We start from the raw sequence: 16,103 nt of genomic DNA on the forward strand, positions 1-16,103 counted from the left end.
CCAGGGCGTCACTCTGTTGCGACCAGAGCCACTCTAGCGTCTGGGGCAGAGGCCAAGGAGCCATCCCCAGTGCCCGGGCCATCTTTGCTCCAATGGAGCCTCGGCTGCGGGAGGGGTAGAAAGAGACAGAGAGGAAGGAGAGGGGGAGGGGTGGAGAAGCAGATGGGCGCTTCTCCTGTGTGCCCTGGCTGGAAGTCGAACCCGGGACTTCTGCAAGCCAGGCCGATGCTCTACCACTGAGCCAACCAGCCAGGGCCATGATTATGTTTTAATATATATATATATTAAAGAGAGGACAAAGTATACTCTAAAACTATCACATCCATCATTTAAAGCACACACACACACAACAACAGGAAACCTTATCATTGACATCATTTATTTCTTCTTCAATACCACAGAACTTCTACAGGGTCTCTCCAAATAATAATTTCTGGGTCTATTTCTAAACAGGCACCTGAAAAACCATGGGGATCTTTATCCCCTGTCACTTTCACTTGAAAAGAAGCTTGGTGTAAAAAGGCTGATTCTAAGCTAATTCCTAGGGCTCTGTCAGTCAGCCTGAAGCTGCCACTGCTGCCGTCCTTGGTGTCTCAAGGAACGTTTGAGTCCCGGCCACAACCCATCCACTCATCCCTCTGCTAATAGCACTCTTACAAGAGGCTGCTGTCCTTGAGCACTCAGACAGGTTGTGAGATGGAGGCAGCTCAACTATTCTGAGAGATAGTAACATACAGCCTTTGTCTATGGGCGGCTTCTGCTGAGCAGCAAAGCCATGCCACCAAGACAGCCTCTTCTATTTGTTCCCAGTACAATCCTTGGTGGGTATACAGAAATGAGACATCCTCATGACAGTCAAGTCCTCCTTCCTTAAATGTTAGAAAACAAACACATCCAGCAAGTATAAGGGTGGGGGTTTGGCTGGGAGTTCACAGAGATCTGCCGCAGGGAAAGAGCAAACACTGCTGGCCATCACAGTTCTCATCTGGGTAGTCCCAGCAGGCACAGTACACAGTACCAAAAGCAAATGCACACACTGATGTGTGAGGAAATAAAAGAGGCACAGCAGACTCAAGGGTGAGAGCAACTTCTTATGGCTTAAACACTATGAAAGATAAGGCATACAGTACCAACAAATCTTAAAAAATCAAAACATATTTAGTAATACACACACAATGGAAATACAGTAACAGGGTTTTCTTTTGGCCTCAGAGTATAACTTTCATTTTATAACTTTATATGCAAAAATGAGAGCTTCTTAGTGAAATATAGGTGTTTTTGTGTGTGCATGCAATATTCATTCATAAATATCAAATGCTTTCATTAGATTTAAGGTTTCCTTCTTAAATTTAGATTTTCCCCACTACAGCCCTAAGATCTCCTGTCCACGCCACAACAGTTCATGTGTGCACTGTAAAACCACATGCAGAATCCACACTTGATTTAGTAGTCAGGCTGTACACACTATAGCTTCGCTTTCAGGCACCTTTGAAGACACAGTTAAATTAAATACTGAACATAAGCAGTCTTTTCATCTTACACTGTAGAGTGATTACTTTCCACTCCAAAACTATAACGTGACTTATCTCTGACTTGTTCCCTGTGTGCTATGGCTCATGCAAGGGAGTCAGATCTCTGCTAACCACCCAAGAGAAACCATGGCTAGTCAGGCACGGCACAAAGAGGTACAACACGAGAAATGACCTACGTTCCTGGGCCCTGGTTCTAGAAAATCATTTCTCCAAAATGTCCTCAGAATGTAGAAGCTGAACATTTCTTGGTATCAAACACACCAGATAAAAATTATTGCTGCACATGGGTGGTGTTTACTGTTGTACATATATATTGAGGGGAACTGTACATATATACTTGCTAAAACTTGTTTACATACAGTGAAGGTGGGCGATACAGACAGCTTTTCCTCTAGATTCTAGTAGTCGAGCTGAAGCAACCAATAATTCAGTTATCTATTATCAGGTTGGGCTCACGTAGGCCTTCTACCAAGTCTAAAGATGATATAGCTTAAAACCCTATCAGGTCTGGCCCACACTAACCATCTCCTATATTTAATACGCACAATGTATAATGAAAAAAGGTTGTGGAGTAGCAGGGCAAAGGCCAATAAACAACCTTAAGCACTTTTCATCCTGTATCACAGAGGAAAACAAATTAATGTAAAAAAGTAAATGACATGCACACACAGACTTAAATCCAATTAGAATGTCATGATAGATAAATAAATATAAAAAGGAGATGGAAAAGAAGAGAATTTAAATCCATTCAGTTATAAACACTTCCTTATTAAAATATAAACCCTAAACTTATGGATATTGGTTGTAGAGAACACTCTATGAATTAACCCCAATGGCAAGGCAAGTAAAAGCAAAAATAAATGAATAGGATGATATACACTAAGAAGCTTCTGCACAGCAAAAGAAACTGAAAACCAAACAAAAAGCAGTGAACCAAATGGGAGATATTTACAAACAGCTCTGATCAAGGGTTACTATCCAAAATACATAAAGAACTCACAAAGCTCAGCAACAAACTAGCAAAATATCCAATTAAAAAATGAGAAGAGGACCTGAACAGACACATCTCCCAATAAAACATACAAATGGCCAACAGATATATGAAAACATGCTCATCTTCACTAGCTATTAGAGAAATGCAAATCAAAACTATCATATAATGAGATACCACCTCACACCTGTTGGATTGGCTGTTATCAACAAGACAGGTGATAACAAGTGTTGGAGAGGTTGTGGAGAAAAAGGAACCCTCATCCACTGTTGGTGGGAATGTAAACTGGTGCAGCCATTATAGAAGACAGTATGGCAATTCCTCAAAAAAATTAAGAACAGAGCTAGCACATGACCCAGCAATCCTTCTACTGAGTATCTAAAACTCGACAACGTTGGTACAAAATAACACATGCACCCCATGTTCATAGCAGCATTATTCATAGTAGCCAAGATATGGAAGCAATCAAAGTGTCCCTGGACAGAGGACTGGATAAAGTATATGTGGTACATATATACAATGGAATACTACTCAGCCATAAGAAATGATGACATATCACCATTTGCAACAATATGGATGGACCTTGAGAATATTATGCTAAGCAAAATAAGTAAATCAGAAAAAGCTAAGAACTATATGATTTCATACTTAGGTGGGATAGAAAACTGAGACTCACAGACATAGACAAAAGTGAGGTGGTTACCAGAGGAAGAGGTGTTGGGGGTAGGGTAGTAAAGGGGGCCAAATATACTGCTCACAAAATTTAGGGGATATTTCAAAGTGAATATGAAGCAATAAAAAAGAAGCATTTGTCTATTTTTATTAAACAAGAACATCAGAAAAGCAAACAACTCAGAGAAAGTTGTTTGATTATGCAAACGATATGCAAACCAACTTTTATTTGATTGGTGAAGATGCACTATACAAAAGGCTGAAAGTACTGAAGTATCTGCACATTCCCTGACCCCCTAATTTTTGTGAGCAGTGTATACAGTGATGCATAGTGGTTTAACTTTGGGTGATGGGCACACAATGCAATGAATATTTCACATACTATGGAAATGTACACCTGAAACCTAGTTGTTCCTGTGGACTAATGTCACCGCATTAAATGTAATTTCTAAATAATAAATAAATAAATATATATTTATATAAACCCTTACCGTTGCTTGTCTCTTACTGGCCTCTCTTCTGGCTTCCCTTTCTTTCAGTCTTTTTTCCTACAAGAAGAGGGGGAAAATTAGCACCATACAAACTTCCGTCCATTAGGTATAAAACAGACTACAGAAGCATAATAGCTTTTTTTAAGCCAAATGTTATGACATTTATTTTTCATTCATTACTGAATAAATATTTGTAAGATTGGCGTACATATTTGTAATCATTAAGTATGTGTCAGACAGATCTGGAATCAAATCTCATTTCTACCACTACTAGCTGTGCAATTCTAAGCAAGCTATCATTATTCTGTCTCATTTTCTCACCTAAACATGGAGATAATAGGAATGCATATTCCATAAAAGCATTATATAAAATAACATGCAAAAGTATTTAGCAAAATTAGGAATATATGTAAGTATACTATCAATGCTGGCTATTAAAATTTAAAAAAATGCAATATTTACTAGTTCCCTTTTCCTCTATCTAAACATAGAATTTATAAGAATATGAAATCTTGAACTTTCAGGTTCTCAGAAAAGTGGCAATATTTTCTCCAACAAAAAAACAATAAAAGATCATTCTTATAAAGCATATTATTTTATTAAATTGCTTTGTAATTCCCCCATTAGTTTTCCAATGATCATAAAATAGAAAATACAACAATACATTTTTAAAATAAGTAAAAAAATATGTACAATAGTAAAATCTAAAACAAACTGACCCAGCTAAACCTCTTTTCCTCTTTATGAATAAAGTCTTAGCATAATAAAAAGGCTATTCTCAATCCATAGTTCATAGCTAACAATTTGTGGGGTTTTTTAAATTTTCTTTTAATGAAGTAATATGAAACTGGCAACCATGATTCACCATTACATTAAACATCCATTAACATGAGAATTAACAAGTTTTCTAAATTTGGGTAGTCTATCATTACCATTATGCTTTATATATACATAGCTTTCTCCAGATTCAAAAGCCAATTCTAATACACACTCTGAACAGACCTGAGGTTGCTCTGTGCTTATGGCATTGAGAAGGACAGGCAATTGCTACTAACTACCTTATCTAGGTTTAGACTCCCTTATAACAAAGTCAGAACATAAATGTTGAAAGTCGCAAAGAAGAGGAGAGTTCACAGACTTGAGACTCACTTTCTATAGTTTCAGACTACACAGTATAAAAGCTAAATTCTAAGTGAAACTAACAAATATTAAATTCAAATGGCAACTGTGAATGTGTCACACCCTAATGCCTAATGTTAATTTATGACTTTTTGTGCTTATTATTCTTTCTCTACCCCAGTTCTGAGGAAAATCAGTGTCACTTTGACTTTCTAATAAAACATACAACTGGCCCTGGCTGGTTAGCTCAGTAGCAGAGCATCGGCCTGGCATGTGGAAGTCCCAGGTTCAATTCCCGGTCCGGGCACACAGAAGAAGTGACCATCTGCTTTTCCACCCTTTCCCCTTTTCTCTCTCTCTTCTCCTGCTGCAGCCATAGCTCGAATAGTTCAAGCAAAGCTGGCCCCACACACTGAGGATGGCTCTACTGCCTCCCCTCAGGTGCTAAAGTAGTTCGGATGCCGCACAACAGAGCAGTGGCCCCAGACAGGCAAAGCACCCTGGTGGGGGGCTTGCTAGGTGGATCCTGACTGGAGCAAATGTGAGAGTTTGTCTCTGCCTCCCCGCCTCTCACTTTAAAAAATTAAATGAATAAATAAAAATAAAACATACAACTAATAGGGCAGGTCAAGCTTTAAAAATGTACAATTATACAGTAGTATATTCTAAAGGTTACCTGAAAGTTCTAGGACCAAGGTCAGAGGAAAAGGAAAGATGAAGAAACAAAAACTCAGAACATGACTTATTCATTGTCAGTCAAACCTGAGTCTCTATATGCCAAGTCTAGTTCTTTTTCCAATACATTCTAATAAAAATCAAAACATTGGGGTTTGAAGCTTTAACAGATGTGACTTTAATAACTGGTTCTCTAAAGAAATGACAAGTCATTCTGCCTCTAAAGTAAAAGGATCTCAATGTTTCCTTGATTTGTGGGAGGAAAAAAGTAATGGATGGCAGTTTCCAAACATTTGTACCCAAATTTTTCATAAAAGATGGTACCAATTACTGATTTTCTATGGTCATTAGCACACTACAAAATAAATGAAAGTAGCAAAATATTAAAGCATTTAAAACGATTATAATTGTGCTTAATTTGAGAGAGAGCTCTAGTGTGTGGGTGCATGTATTTGTAATTTTATCTCTTCTCTCTTTCACACACACACACACAATTTAATTCTATCTTCTACAAAAAAAAAGTTTTCACATTTTGGAAGGTAAAATTAAGCAGAGGAGTATTTTATGTTAGTCCACAAAGATCACAGTGACTTTCAAGCATTGCGCTGCTTAAACATAAAAAACATCAAATAATTAGAAAGTAATAAAATTTTATTTTTGTAAGAATGTATATGCTCAGTAGCACATGCCTATTGTTACTTTCCAAATAACAGTAATAGCTCTGAATTAATAGACATCAGCAGTGTGCTAGGTAATTTACATATATTTTTAAATCTGCTAACAAAACTGTGCGGTATTGTTATTCCCATTTTATATATGAAAAAATTGAAGACCAAAATGAGTAAGTAGCTTGTCTTTGTCACACAGCCAGTAAGTGATGACCTGAGACTATGACTGTGTCTGTGGAGCCAATGTCTCCGACTACCTCAGTCCCAGCACAGGTGTAGGTCCAGCACCCTTCACTCCTCCATAGAAAAGTGTGTTTAGTTTTGTAGATGCTAGTGATTCTATCTTCCAACATGTTTTAGATAAATGTTGCATTTCCTTTTACTGTCAATAATGGTATACTATCATATTGGTCTTTTCATCCTGATAGCATTGTTTTTTCTGCTAGCATTTTGTGGATATTAACTTTTTCCTGTCTTAACAGATAACTAACTATGTTGAACACTCAACAAATTTTTGCTGCAATTATTCAGTGGCTGGCCTTCTCCACAAACATTAGACTATTCAAAAATGGCACTTCAAAGTTCCAAAGAATAACCTCAATATGCTCGCATCAGGAAAAAAAAAGAAATTCTATCCAAGTAAACATAATCTCCATTCTGTAGCTTTCCATCCAGCCAATTTAATCACAGCACAAAAAATTACACTGACAATTTTCCAGTGCTATCGAACTCCAGTATTAATTATTACAGTCCATTATGGATACTTTAAACTTTAGATTACAATTGGCTATCAGAATTCACATATGCATTCAAATGGGACAATGCTTTTCTTTTAAGAGTTCTGCCATAAGACTCAGACAAATGAGAGATATCCAAAACCTTTAAAATATGAATTGAACATGACTTGGACATGAAACTGAATAGAAATAAGAATCAAACTTCAATATTGGGTAAAACAAAAGGAATATTAGAAAACTTCTCATTATTATTTTTAAAAGTTAACACTCTACCTGAACAGAGGAGAACAGGAAGTACAATTATGGTGATCCAAAATTTGGGAAATGGATTTAGGAAAGAAAGTACAATTTTTTTCCCTTTATTAAGTGAGGAAAGAATTTAAAAAATAAGTATCTGAATTATAGATGCTATAAATAACAAGACATAATGATAAAAGGTTGGAGTACAATGACTTGAGGGGAAAATATAATTGATTTTTATTAGACTCAGTAATTGAGGTTTCCCCCCACCTGCCTTAATTTTATGCGGTTCAAATACTTTAAATCCTTTAATACTCTATTTCATTTTGAGAATAGATTAGCACCAAAAGCTATTTATGTTAGGCCATACAAAAAGAAGGCACCATTTTATCTTTAATTCTGCCATGCTATAAATGATCAAGTATAAGAGCATAAAATTCAATAATAAAATAAAATTCACATAGGACAGGAGAACAAAAAAATCACATTTCAAGATACAAAATGTTCCCCTTATAGATGTTATTATACTTCTTGTGGCTTCTCACACACTATCGTCCTTTGTTCCAAAAAAGAAAGTGCCATGAAATATAAATTTAATCAGCAGTCAGGATTATGTATTTAAACAATTTTCATTCCTTAGCAATATTTCAAATTTATAGATTTGGAAATATAACTCATACTTCAGAAAGTGTTAGAACCATACTCTATTTGAATGAGTCTCAAGCAACTCTGTTAGTGCGGTAAGGAACTGGGTTTCCAGCTGACACACAGAGAAGGAGGGAACATCTATGGCAGGCATGGCCAACATAATGAGTTTACGCAGCCCGCGATTAAATTTTTAATATTCTCCACTACTTTAAAATCTCAGCTACTCAGAAGCGGAAGCGTCTTTGATTATTGGAAATAAGAGATATTTAAGAAGATAGTGATACGTGGAAAAGAATTCCGCATGTGACTAATCTAAGGTTAACTTCCAATAATTGGTTGAATGGATTTGCGATACTTCTTTATTTTTTAAAAAAAATTCCATTATAAAGATTTACAACTTTTGTACTCGTCTGTACTCGATATGAACTATTTGATGTTTAGCGGCGATGTGAAACCCACATTCTTTTAGGTGGAGTTTGCCAGTGCGCACCCAAGGTCAAACAATTTGTTATTTTTGTGGTCAAGTGTGCTGAATCAAGTGGCATTGTAGCACAGACAGTAGCTACAGTTGATAACTGAAAATATATCCAGGCTGTTTGTAAAACGAAATAATTGTTTTAATTGCGATATAACCCCTTCATTCTATTAATTAAATATTGTTTTGATTGATTGAGATATAGTTTGGATATTTATATGGTATGTAATTATATTTTTACTAAAATATATTTTTATTAAAATAATATTGTATATTAAATTCTTTTTCACTCACATTTATTCATAAACAAATTACATAATAAAATTTCATTTACTTAAATAAATCATTTTTGTATTTAACATTTTTTAATATTAATATTTCATCCAGCCCATGAAAAAAGTTTTCTTTCTAATCTGGCCTGGGGGCAAAAACTGTTGGCCATGCTTGATCTATGGTATCTTTATTTCAGTATTGCAGGAACCACTTTTTCAGAAAAAAAATTTAAATAGGCCCTGGCCAGTTGGCTCAATGATAGAGCGTTGGCCTGGCGTGTGGATGTCCAGGGTTCGATTCCCAGTCAGGGCACACAGGAGAAGTGCACATCTGCTTCTCCACCTTTGCCCCTCTCACTTCTCTCTCTCTCTCTCTCTCTTCTCCTCCCCTCCTGCAGCCATGGTTTGATTGGAGCAAGTTGGCCTTGGAGGCTGAGGATGGTTCCATGGCCTCCGCCTCAGGCACTAAAAAATGGTTCCAGTTGCAAAAGAGCAATGCCCCATATGGGCAGAGCATCACCCCTAATGGTCTTGCCAGGTGGATCCCGGTCAAGGCACATGTGGGAGTCTTTCTCTGCCTCTTCTCCTCTAAAAATAAAAAATAAATAAATAAAAATGTGGTCAACAAAAGTGAATAAAAGGATTACAAAGATTTTTGACCTGAAATATACCCCCACCCCTCCAAAAACAAAACCTTATAAATCTAAAACCCTCCCAGGAACTTGGAACACAACGAGGTTCTCTGACTTGTTATCTATTCAACATCATTTCATTTAAACAACATAAAAAGTTAGTTTTCAATATACAAATCTGTATCAACTACAACAAGGATATGAAGACAAGTACAAAAACTTACATGAAGACACTGATTCAGTAATCAATTCTTTCAAATATTTGCTAGGCTGCTAGGCACCAGGCCCCATGGCAAGCTCTAGGTATATATGAATAGGCAAAAATAACAGTCTTCGTAGTCTATGACTTAATCTTGTCAGACCCTTCGATTCCACTGGCACCAGAATCTACCCCTGCTCCTTAACCCCAGACTCCAGTGATTGACCATCAATATAATAACCACACCTCTCAAACACCATGTGGTATTTTAAAAAATTCCACAAAACAAAGAATTTAATAAAAATAGAGATAATAAAAACTCAAGGAATTGCTGCTACACAGTTGGTAAGATTTACGCAATTTTGAGTATTCATCTCATTTTAAAAGCTGGAATGAAGAAGGGCTCAAGTACTAAGATGCCAAACAGTATCACAAGATGCTAAAAGCTCATGAGAATAAGAACAGAAACCTCATAAGCAGGCATATCCAATAGGCAAAAGTAGTGCAGTAATAGGCTGGCTCCTTTTTTATAATAAACATAGTTGTGATGGTAAGTAGGAAGAACTGAAAGTAGGAGAGACAGGATTATAGAGAAAGAGGATCTCTTTTCCTCCCCTGTAATAAGCTTTATTCATAAAATCCATTTTAGAACAAGCATTAGATGTTTGGTCCTTTGCCCTCAAGATGACATTTCTGACATTCACAAAATTTTGTAAGACCATATGAAATGGGCACTCAATGCACTGTGCAGATGACCCTTTGTTGAGTTGCACACTTGAGACCTATATGGTTTTGTGAACCAGTGTCACCCCAATAAATTCAATAAAACAGATTCTGATACTAGTAACTTCATATAGAGTATCTATGCAATGAACATTCAGGGAAAGATGATATTAGTATGAGATCCTAAACTATAAACTATTAACCACAATTATTTTTATTCCTTGCTCTAGAAACATGAACAATTTTTATCACTTGTCATTTCTTCTTTAAAATCCTCCCCTCTTGTTACCATCCACCACTTTACTATTTGCTTCAGAGCGCTCCTTTGTGAGAGAATGCCTAATGGTTTGAGACAGGTAGCAACATTGCTAAATAGTTAAAGCCAAAGTCTGTCCAGTAAGAAAGACCTTGTAAGAGTCCCAAAGCTGCTATTTGTAAGCTGTGCGGTCTTGGACAAATTACTCGAACCGTCTAAGTCTTAACTTATCATCTGTAAAATGAGGTAGCTCATTTCAGAAATTAATTTTCTTAATTTAATACAATAATATATATAAAGCATGTAGTGCAGGGCCCAAATAACTAATGGCTACTAATGCTTGTTATACTTAATGTCCTTGTTATTAGTATCCCTAAGACGCCTAATTACCACTTCCCTCATTCTTGACTACCATATAAATTTATGTTTAAGATACCTGGATTGCTGGCCAACTGACTTCTGTGTCAACAAAACAGATTTTCTAAAGAGTCCCTTTAATTCTTTCCTAACCTACTATAATGTTCATGCTAGTAATAAATGGAACCCAGAACAATGATGTTTCATGTGTGCAAGCAGCCCAAAGCCACGTCTTTAGACATGGCCATGCTACCTAAAAACACAATACAAAAGGAATAGAGCCCTCAAAGTAAATGTCTAGGGATGAGAGAGAACTTTGTAATGAACTGCTTCTCTCAACTCTTAGCTGTTATAGTAGATATTATCACCCTAAATACAAATAATCTTTCAGAACTAAGAATGACGACAGACAACAGAGCAGATTTTCACTCCACTAAATCAAAATCCTTTCAGTAATGTGATCCATGACCCATCTTTCACAGCTCTGACTGAATTATTAAAAAATATATAATATGGGCCCTGGCTGGTTGACTTAATGGAGATCATCGGCCTGGCATGTGGAAGTCCTGGGTTCAATTCCCAGTCAGGGCACATAGGAGAAGCAACTATCTGCTTCTCCAACCCTCTCCCTTTCCTTTGTCTCTATCTCTTTCTTCCCCTCCAGCAGCTATGGCTTAGTTGGAGCAAGTTGGTCCCGGGCACTGAGGACTGTTCCATGGCCTAGCCTCAGGTGCTAAAATAGCTTGGTTGCTGAGCAACAGAGCAACAGCCCAGATGTGCAGAGCTTCCCCTGGTAGGAGACTTGCCAGGTGGATGTTGGTCAGGGCACATGTGGGAGTCTGTCACTCTGCCTCCCTTTTTCTCAATAAAGGAAAAAACACACACACACACACACAAAAAAAAAAACCCACATCATTTCCAATGAAAAAGTAATGTCTTTGCCTTTATAATTTACTGATGGCTTTATATGCAAAAATTATACCTTGTGCTATAATTTTACTTCTGATGAATGGTTTCAAGAAGTTCAGCAGAGAAAACAGTAATAGGCCTAGTTAAGTACAGTTACTTATGAATTGATAGGGGAAGCTAAAGACCAGAATAGTCTCAGAAAATAATGATGCTTAGTGGCTACAATGAAGCCTCATGAAGAGAAATAAAGCAGCTAAGTAACCCAAAGCAGTCACACAGGGCCCCTGAAGTCCACCAGGTGTGTAGCTATCCATTCCAACAAGCAGACAGCTAAGACTATACTCCTACTGATGCTGTAATTTATTTATTTTTATTTTTTGCTATAAACTAGTTAAAATTCTTATTGCTCACTTTCTAAATCCTTAGTAAGAAATATGTTTACTGGAGTCACAGAACAAATTACAAAGCTTTCAGAATTTGGTAGATGAAATTATGAGCAAGGAGAGATGTTATAACATGGAAGAAAAAGAGGCAGGAAAAAAAGAATGTCTGAGTCCTACATTACAAGACTGAGTACGTATTCAAAACTATGGTGAAAGGCTGTTAATTTTAAACAGTGGGAGCAAACAACTACTTTCAAACAGTTACTAAGACTAAGTTCACTTATATATTAAATACCTTATACTTTTAATAGAAGATAATCATGAAATATTTTATATTTTGAACATGCTAAAAGAATATTCCTAAATTTATAAAAACTGAAAATATACACATTTTTTAAAATATAGTGTATGTCAAATATGAGCTTATAGTATAGATTTTTATAGAATTTTCTTTTCAAATGTTAAATTCTTTCAGGCACATTGCTCATTCATAATTCTGTGTCAAATGTTTCTTTACCTTTTCTATCTTCATGATGTAAAGCTTATTCCTAGACCGTAAAGTGAGTAATTCAAGTATTGTTTAGGGAAATACAATTCTTCTCCATATACTTTCATAGAAATAATAAAATTAGAAGTGACAGCTTCAAGGGAAACATAATTATAGTTGCCCAAGATAAAATCTTATGCTAGAAGAACTAAGTATTGTCATTATAGTAAGTAATCTACTCAATTAGGGGGAAAAATGACATCAAAACCAATAATGTGTTCAGTTAGAGCAATTAAAATAAAATAATCTATGCAAGATTAATAATATATTTAGATTTTGAAGTAAAAGTTTAGTAACCATTGGAAAATAAGTGAACTAGAAGTGTTAGCACAGGTAGCTAGTTAATATTAATAAAAGAATGGAGCAAATGAAATCAGACATTAAGCCAAATAAACTAGGGAGCTGAGTTGGACATTAAGACTGACTTTCTAGAAAGCTATAGCATTAATAGCTCCACAGGAGACCTCCGCATCCTCCTGAGAGAACACTTAATTCCCAAAGCAGGATCACTGGGGAGACAACCTGGCCATACCCAGATTACGCAGGGAGAACTAAAATAACTAAGGAGTAATGCTTAACTGGGCACATGTGCACTAGGAACCAAGATGGCACTGTAAGGGGAAGAAGTCTAGTCTGGGAAAAGGTAAGATGAGATAAGGACACAGAATCCCAGAAGTTCTAGGAAAGGAATTGGATAGAGCAGGGGTTGGGAACCTATGGCTCGTGAGCCAGATGTGGCTCTTTTGATGGCTGCATCTGGCTTGCAGACAAATCTTTAATAAAAATAATAATAACGTTAAAAATATAAAACATTCTCATGTACTACAATCCATTCATTTCCTACTGCACATGTTCATGGATGCGGGTGGCTGGAGCTAATCACAGCTGTCCTCCAAGACAACACCAAATTTTTATTGGATAATGCGTAACGTATGTACATGGGTCATTGTGTGGCTCTCACGGAATTACATTTTAAAATAGGTGGCGTTCATGGCTCTTAGCCAAAAAGGTTCCAGACCCCTGGGATAGAGGGAGGATCCAGCACAAGCCCAAAGAGCCAGAACAGAGATTGGTTAGTTTAAAAGAAAAGCCTCTCTCTCCCAAGCCTAAAGTAACATTATCAAAGTTTAACAAAAGCCTGTTGTTCAGCAAATGAGTTTATAAAATTTGTATATTTTAAGTTTGCTTACATTTATTGTTACAATATGGTGCAGGGCAGCCATATGTGTGCTTGCCCTCAGAGCAGGGCAGTTGATTGCAAATTGCAAATTGCATTCCTGCTTGGGAGGGGCCATTGTTTTGCTAATGTTTGCTGGAGGAGCGGTCTTTGTGGGCCCAGCCAGTTTTGCAGGGAGAGCAGAGAGAATGCAGAATGCTGAAGAAGAAGCCAGTTTGGCAGAGAGAATGAAAGTTGTGCAGATGGGGACCAGAGCTGAGGGGCTTTGGGAGCTCCACTAAGACTGGTGAGCCTTTGATTCCAGGAGGAACTGGAGAAGATTCTCCTGGTTGTGGAACCGGAGTATGTGTCAGGGCTTTGGGAGCCCTGAATGAAAGAGAAGGGTTTTCCCTGCCTGTTGGCTTGCTGGCCAGTGCGAGACTTTAATAAATGGAATGGCCCACCATTTTTTGGCTCCACTGTTTCTTTACTGTCTGCCCAAATCCAATGAGAACTTGCATGGCCATGATGGTAGCGGCCACTGGCCCCACACCTGTCTAGGTAGCACACGTTTCTTCACGAGCTCGCCCATTCATTTGTTCACTCATTCCTGCTCGTTAGTGGCCATGCAAGCTCACCAGCCATGGGCCCAAGCTTGGACGGGCTTCAAGCATAGGCCTGGATGCAGCAGCGTAGTGTGGCTGGAGGACAGCCAGGATCAGAGACTATGCTGGACCACTAGAGCGCAGGGTGAGACTGTTATAGTTCTGGATCCTGATTCACCTGGTGGGCAATGAAGTTCACCAGGCCTAAGACTTATTCCACTGTGCGACGGCTAAACCACCTGGTCATGAATGAGGAGATACTGGGCACCTGGAGACAGTTCCTTACAGCTACTCCAATAATCTTACCACTACCTCATCCTTCCGTGTGCGAGTCCCCGAAATGCTTTTCTTGTGACTCCGTGGAAGAACTCATTTCTACTGGTGAAAGAAACAAGCCTTATCATTAAGCAAAGAACTCAACTTGTGTCAGCAAGGAAAATTACAAATTAAATCCCATTTATCAAAGAAGGAATAATTTTCTTCCCATGTCTTTCCATTACACACGGAGCCAGATGCTATCTTTCTGATCATCTGCCATTAACTTCCATTCCTACTCCCTCAGTTTCAGAATAGGAAAATGCAGTGCAAACTGGTTACCAGTAATCCCAGGTTGAACTAGGTAGTGCCAGACTCAGAATTCAAATGTAAGTATTCCACCATACTTTCTACCAAACATTACATCAAATGTTAAAATTTGCCATTTAAGAAAATACTTTATATGTCTTCTAGGCATAAATCCAGTCCATGGAAGCTTGGAATATCACCTATTTTAGCACCTGTATTGTGTCTTACATATGCTAGTGTAATAGATATTCTAATTCGAAAGCGCTCATAAATGTGAAAGGTTCTCTAATTCGATACATAAATAAAGCCTCATATATGGGTAAATAACAAATTTACTGATAAAAATACCAATAAAATAATCATGTTTGTGTCAAGAAGCATTTATACTAAAATTTAATAGAAGACTATTTTAGTTATTTCCTTGTTTTTTTCATGCTACATATTTTCAACCTCCAATATGGAGGGTAGGCCATGGGTTACCTTTGTAAGGTCGGTGGATAATGGGGGATGGTCATGTGGGGAACCCAGACCCGCGAACTTTGGCTAGGACCGCCTACAACCAAGCACGCCAAAAGAGGCTTCACAGGAACCCTTTGGAAAAAAGCGACCATCTGCCAGCCAGTGAGATTTCACCACGTCATATTAGCTCGACATCCCTAGAGGGACCCTTTAAATATCTCCCATGCAGTTTAATCCTTGCGACTTCCCTGGCCTCCATCTCCTCCATCTTTCCTCAGGGCCAGGGAATTTTGCCGGGCGGGATGCGTGCTCTGTACTCAATAAAGCCTTTTGTTATTCCACACTTTGTGGCTCCAGGCCCCTTCCTTCCTTCTTGGCATGAAAAAATACTTTACAACCTTGTGCAGAATATACTTAATTTATATAAAATAACATTTGATTTATTTAAGACCTACTATCTAATTTAATTACAAAGGTACTGACTTCAAAACTACCAGTATGTAAAGTTCTTGCAATTTCTCTCACAATTACGCCATTTCAAAACTGCTGTTCAACCTCACTATGAGATAATCACAGTGATAGTTTTAAAATCATATGCTACATTTTAAAAATGGTACAAACATAAGAAAATGATTATTTAAAAGCTTAAAAATAAGTGGAAATGGAAATGTGCAGAACAATTTATATACAATATAGCATCTTTCACATAACAAAAGGAGAAAATAAGAATATATATTTCTCCTTACTCCTATTCATACACAGAGAATGGAAGGATGCATCAGTAATTAATAAA

The 16,103-nt window shown here is 37.3% G+C and overlaps 1 protein-coding gene across 1 annotated transcript in view; it reads right to left on the bottom strand.

Moving 5' to 3' along the window:
• The window catches only part of DDX10 (DEAD-box helicase 10), a 338,420-nt gene that overhangs the window by 111,624 nt on the left and 210,693 nt on the right, over positions 1 to 16,103 (bottom strand). Inside the window, exon 16 of the mRNA XM_066247305.1 lies at positions 3,687 to 3,743. Coding sequence (XP_066103402.1) covers positions 3,687 to 3,743 — 57 coding nt within the window. The remainder of the gene's footprint in view (positions 1 to 3,686; positions 3,744 to 16,103) is intronic.

This window comes from Saccopteryx bilineata, chromosome 1 (genome assembly GCF_036850765.1).
Source record: "Saccopteryx bilineata isolate mSacBil1 chromosome 1, mSacBil1_pri_phased_curated, whole genome shotgun sequence".
Lineage (NCBI taxonomy): Eukaryota > Metazoa > Chordata > Mammalia > Chiroptera > Emballonuridae > Saccopteryx > Saccopteryx bilineata.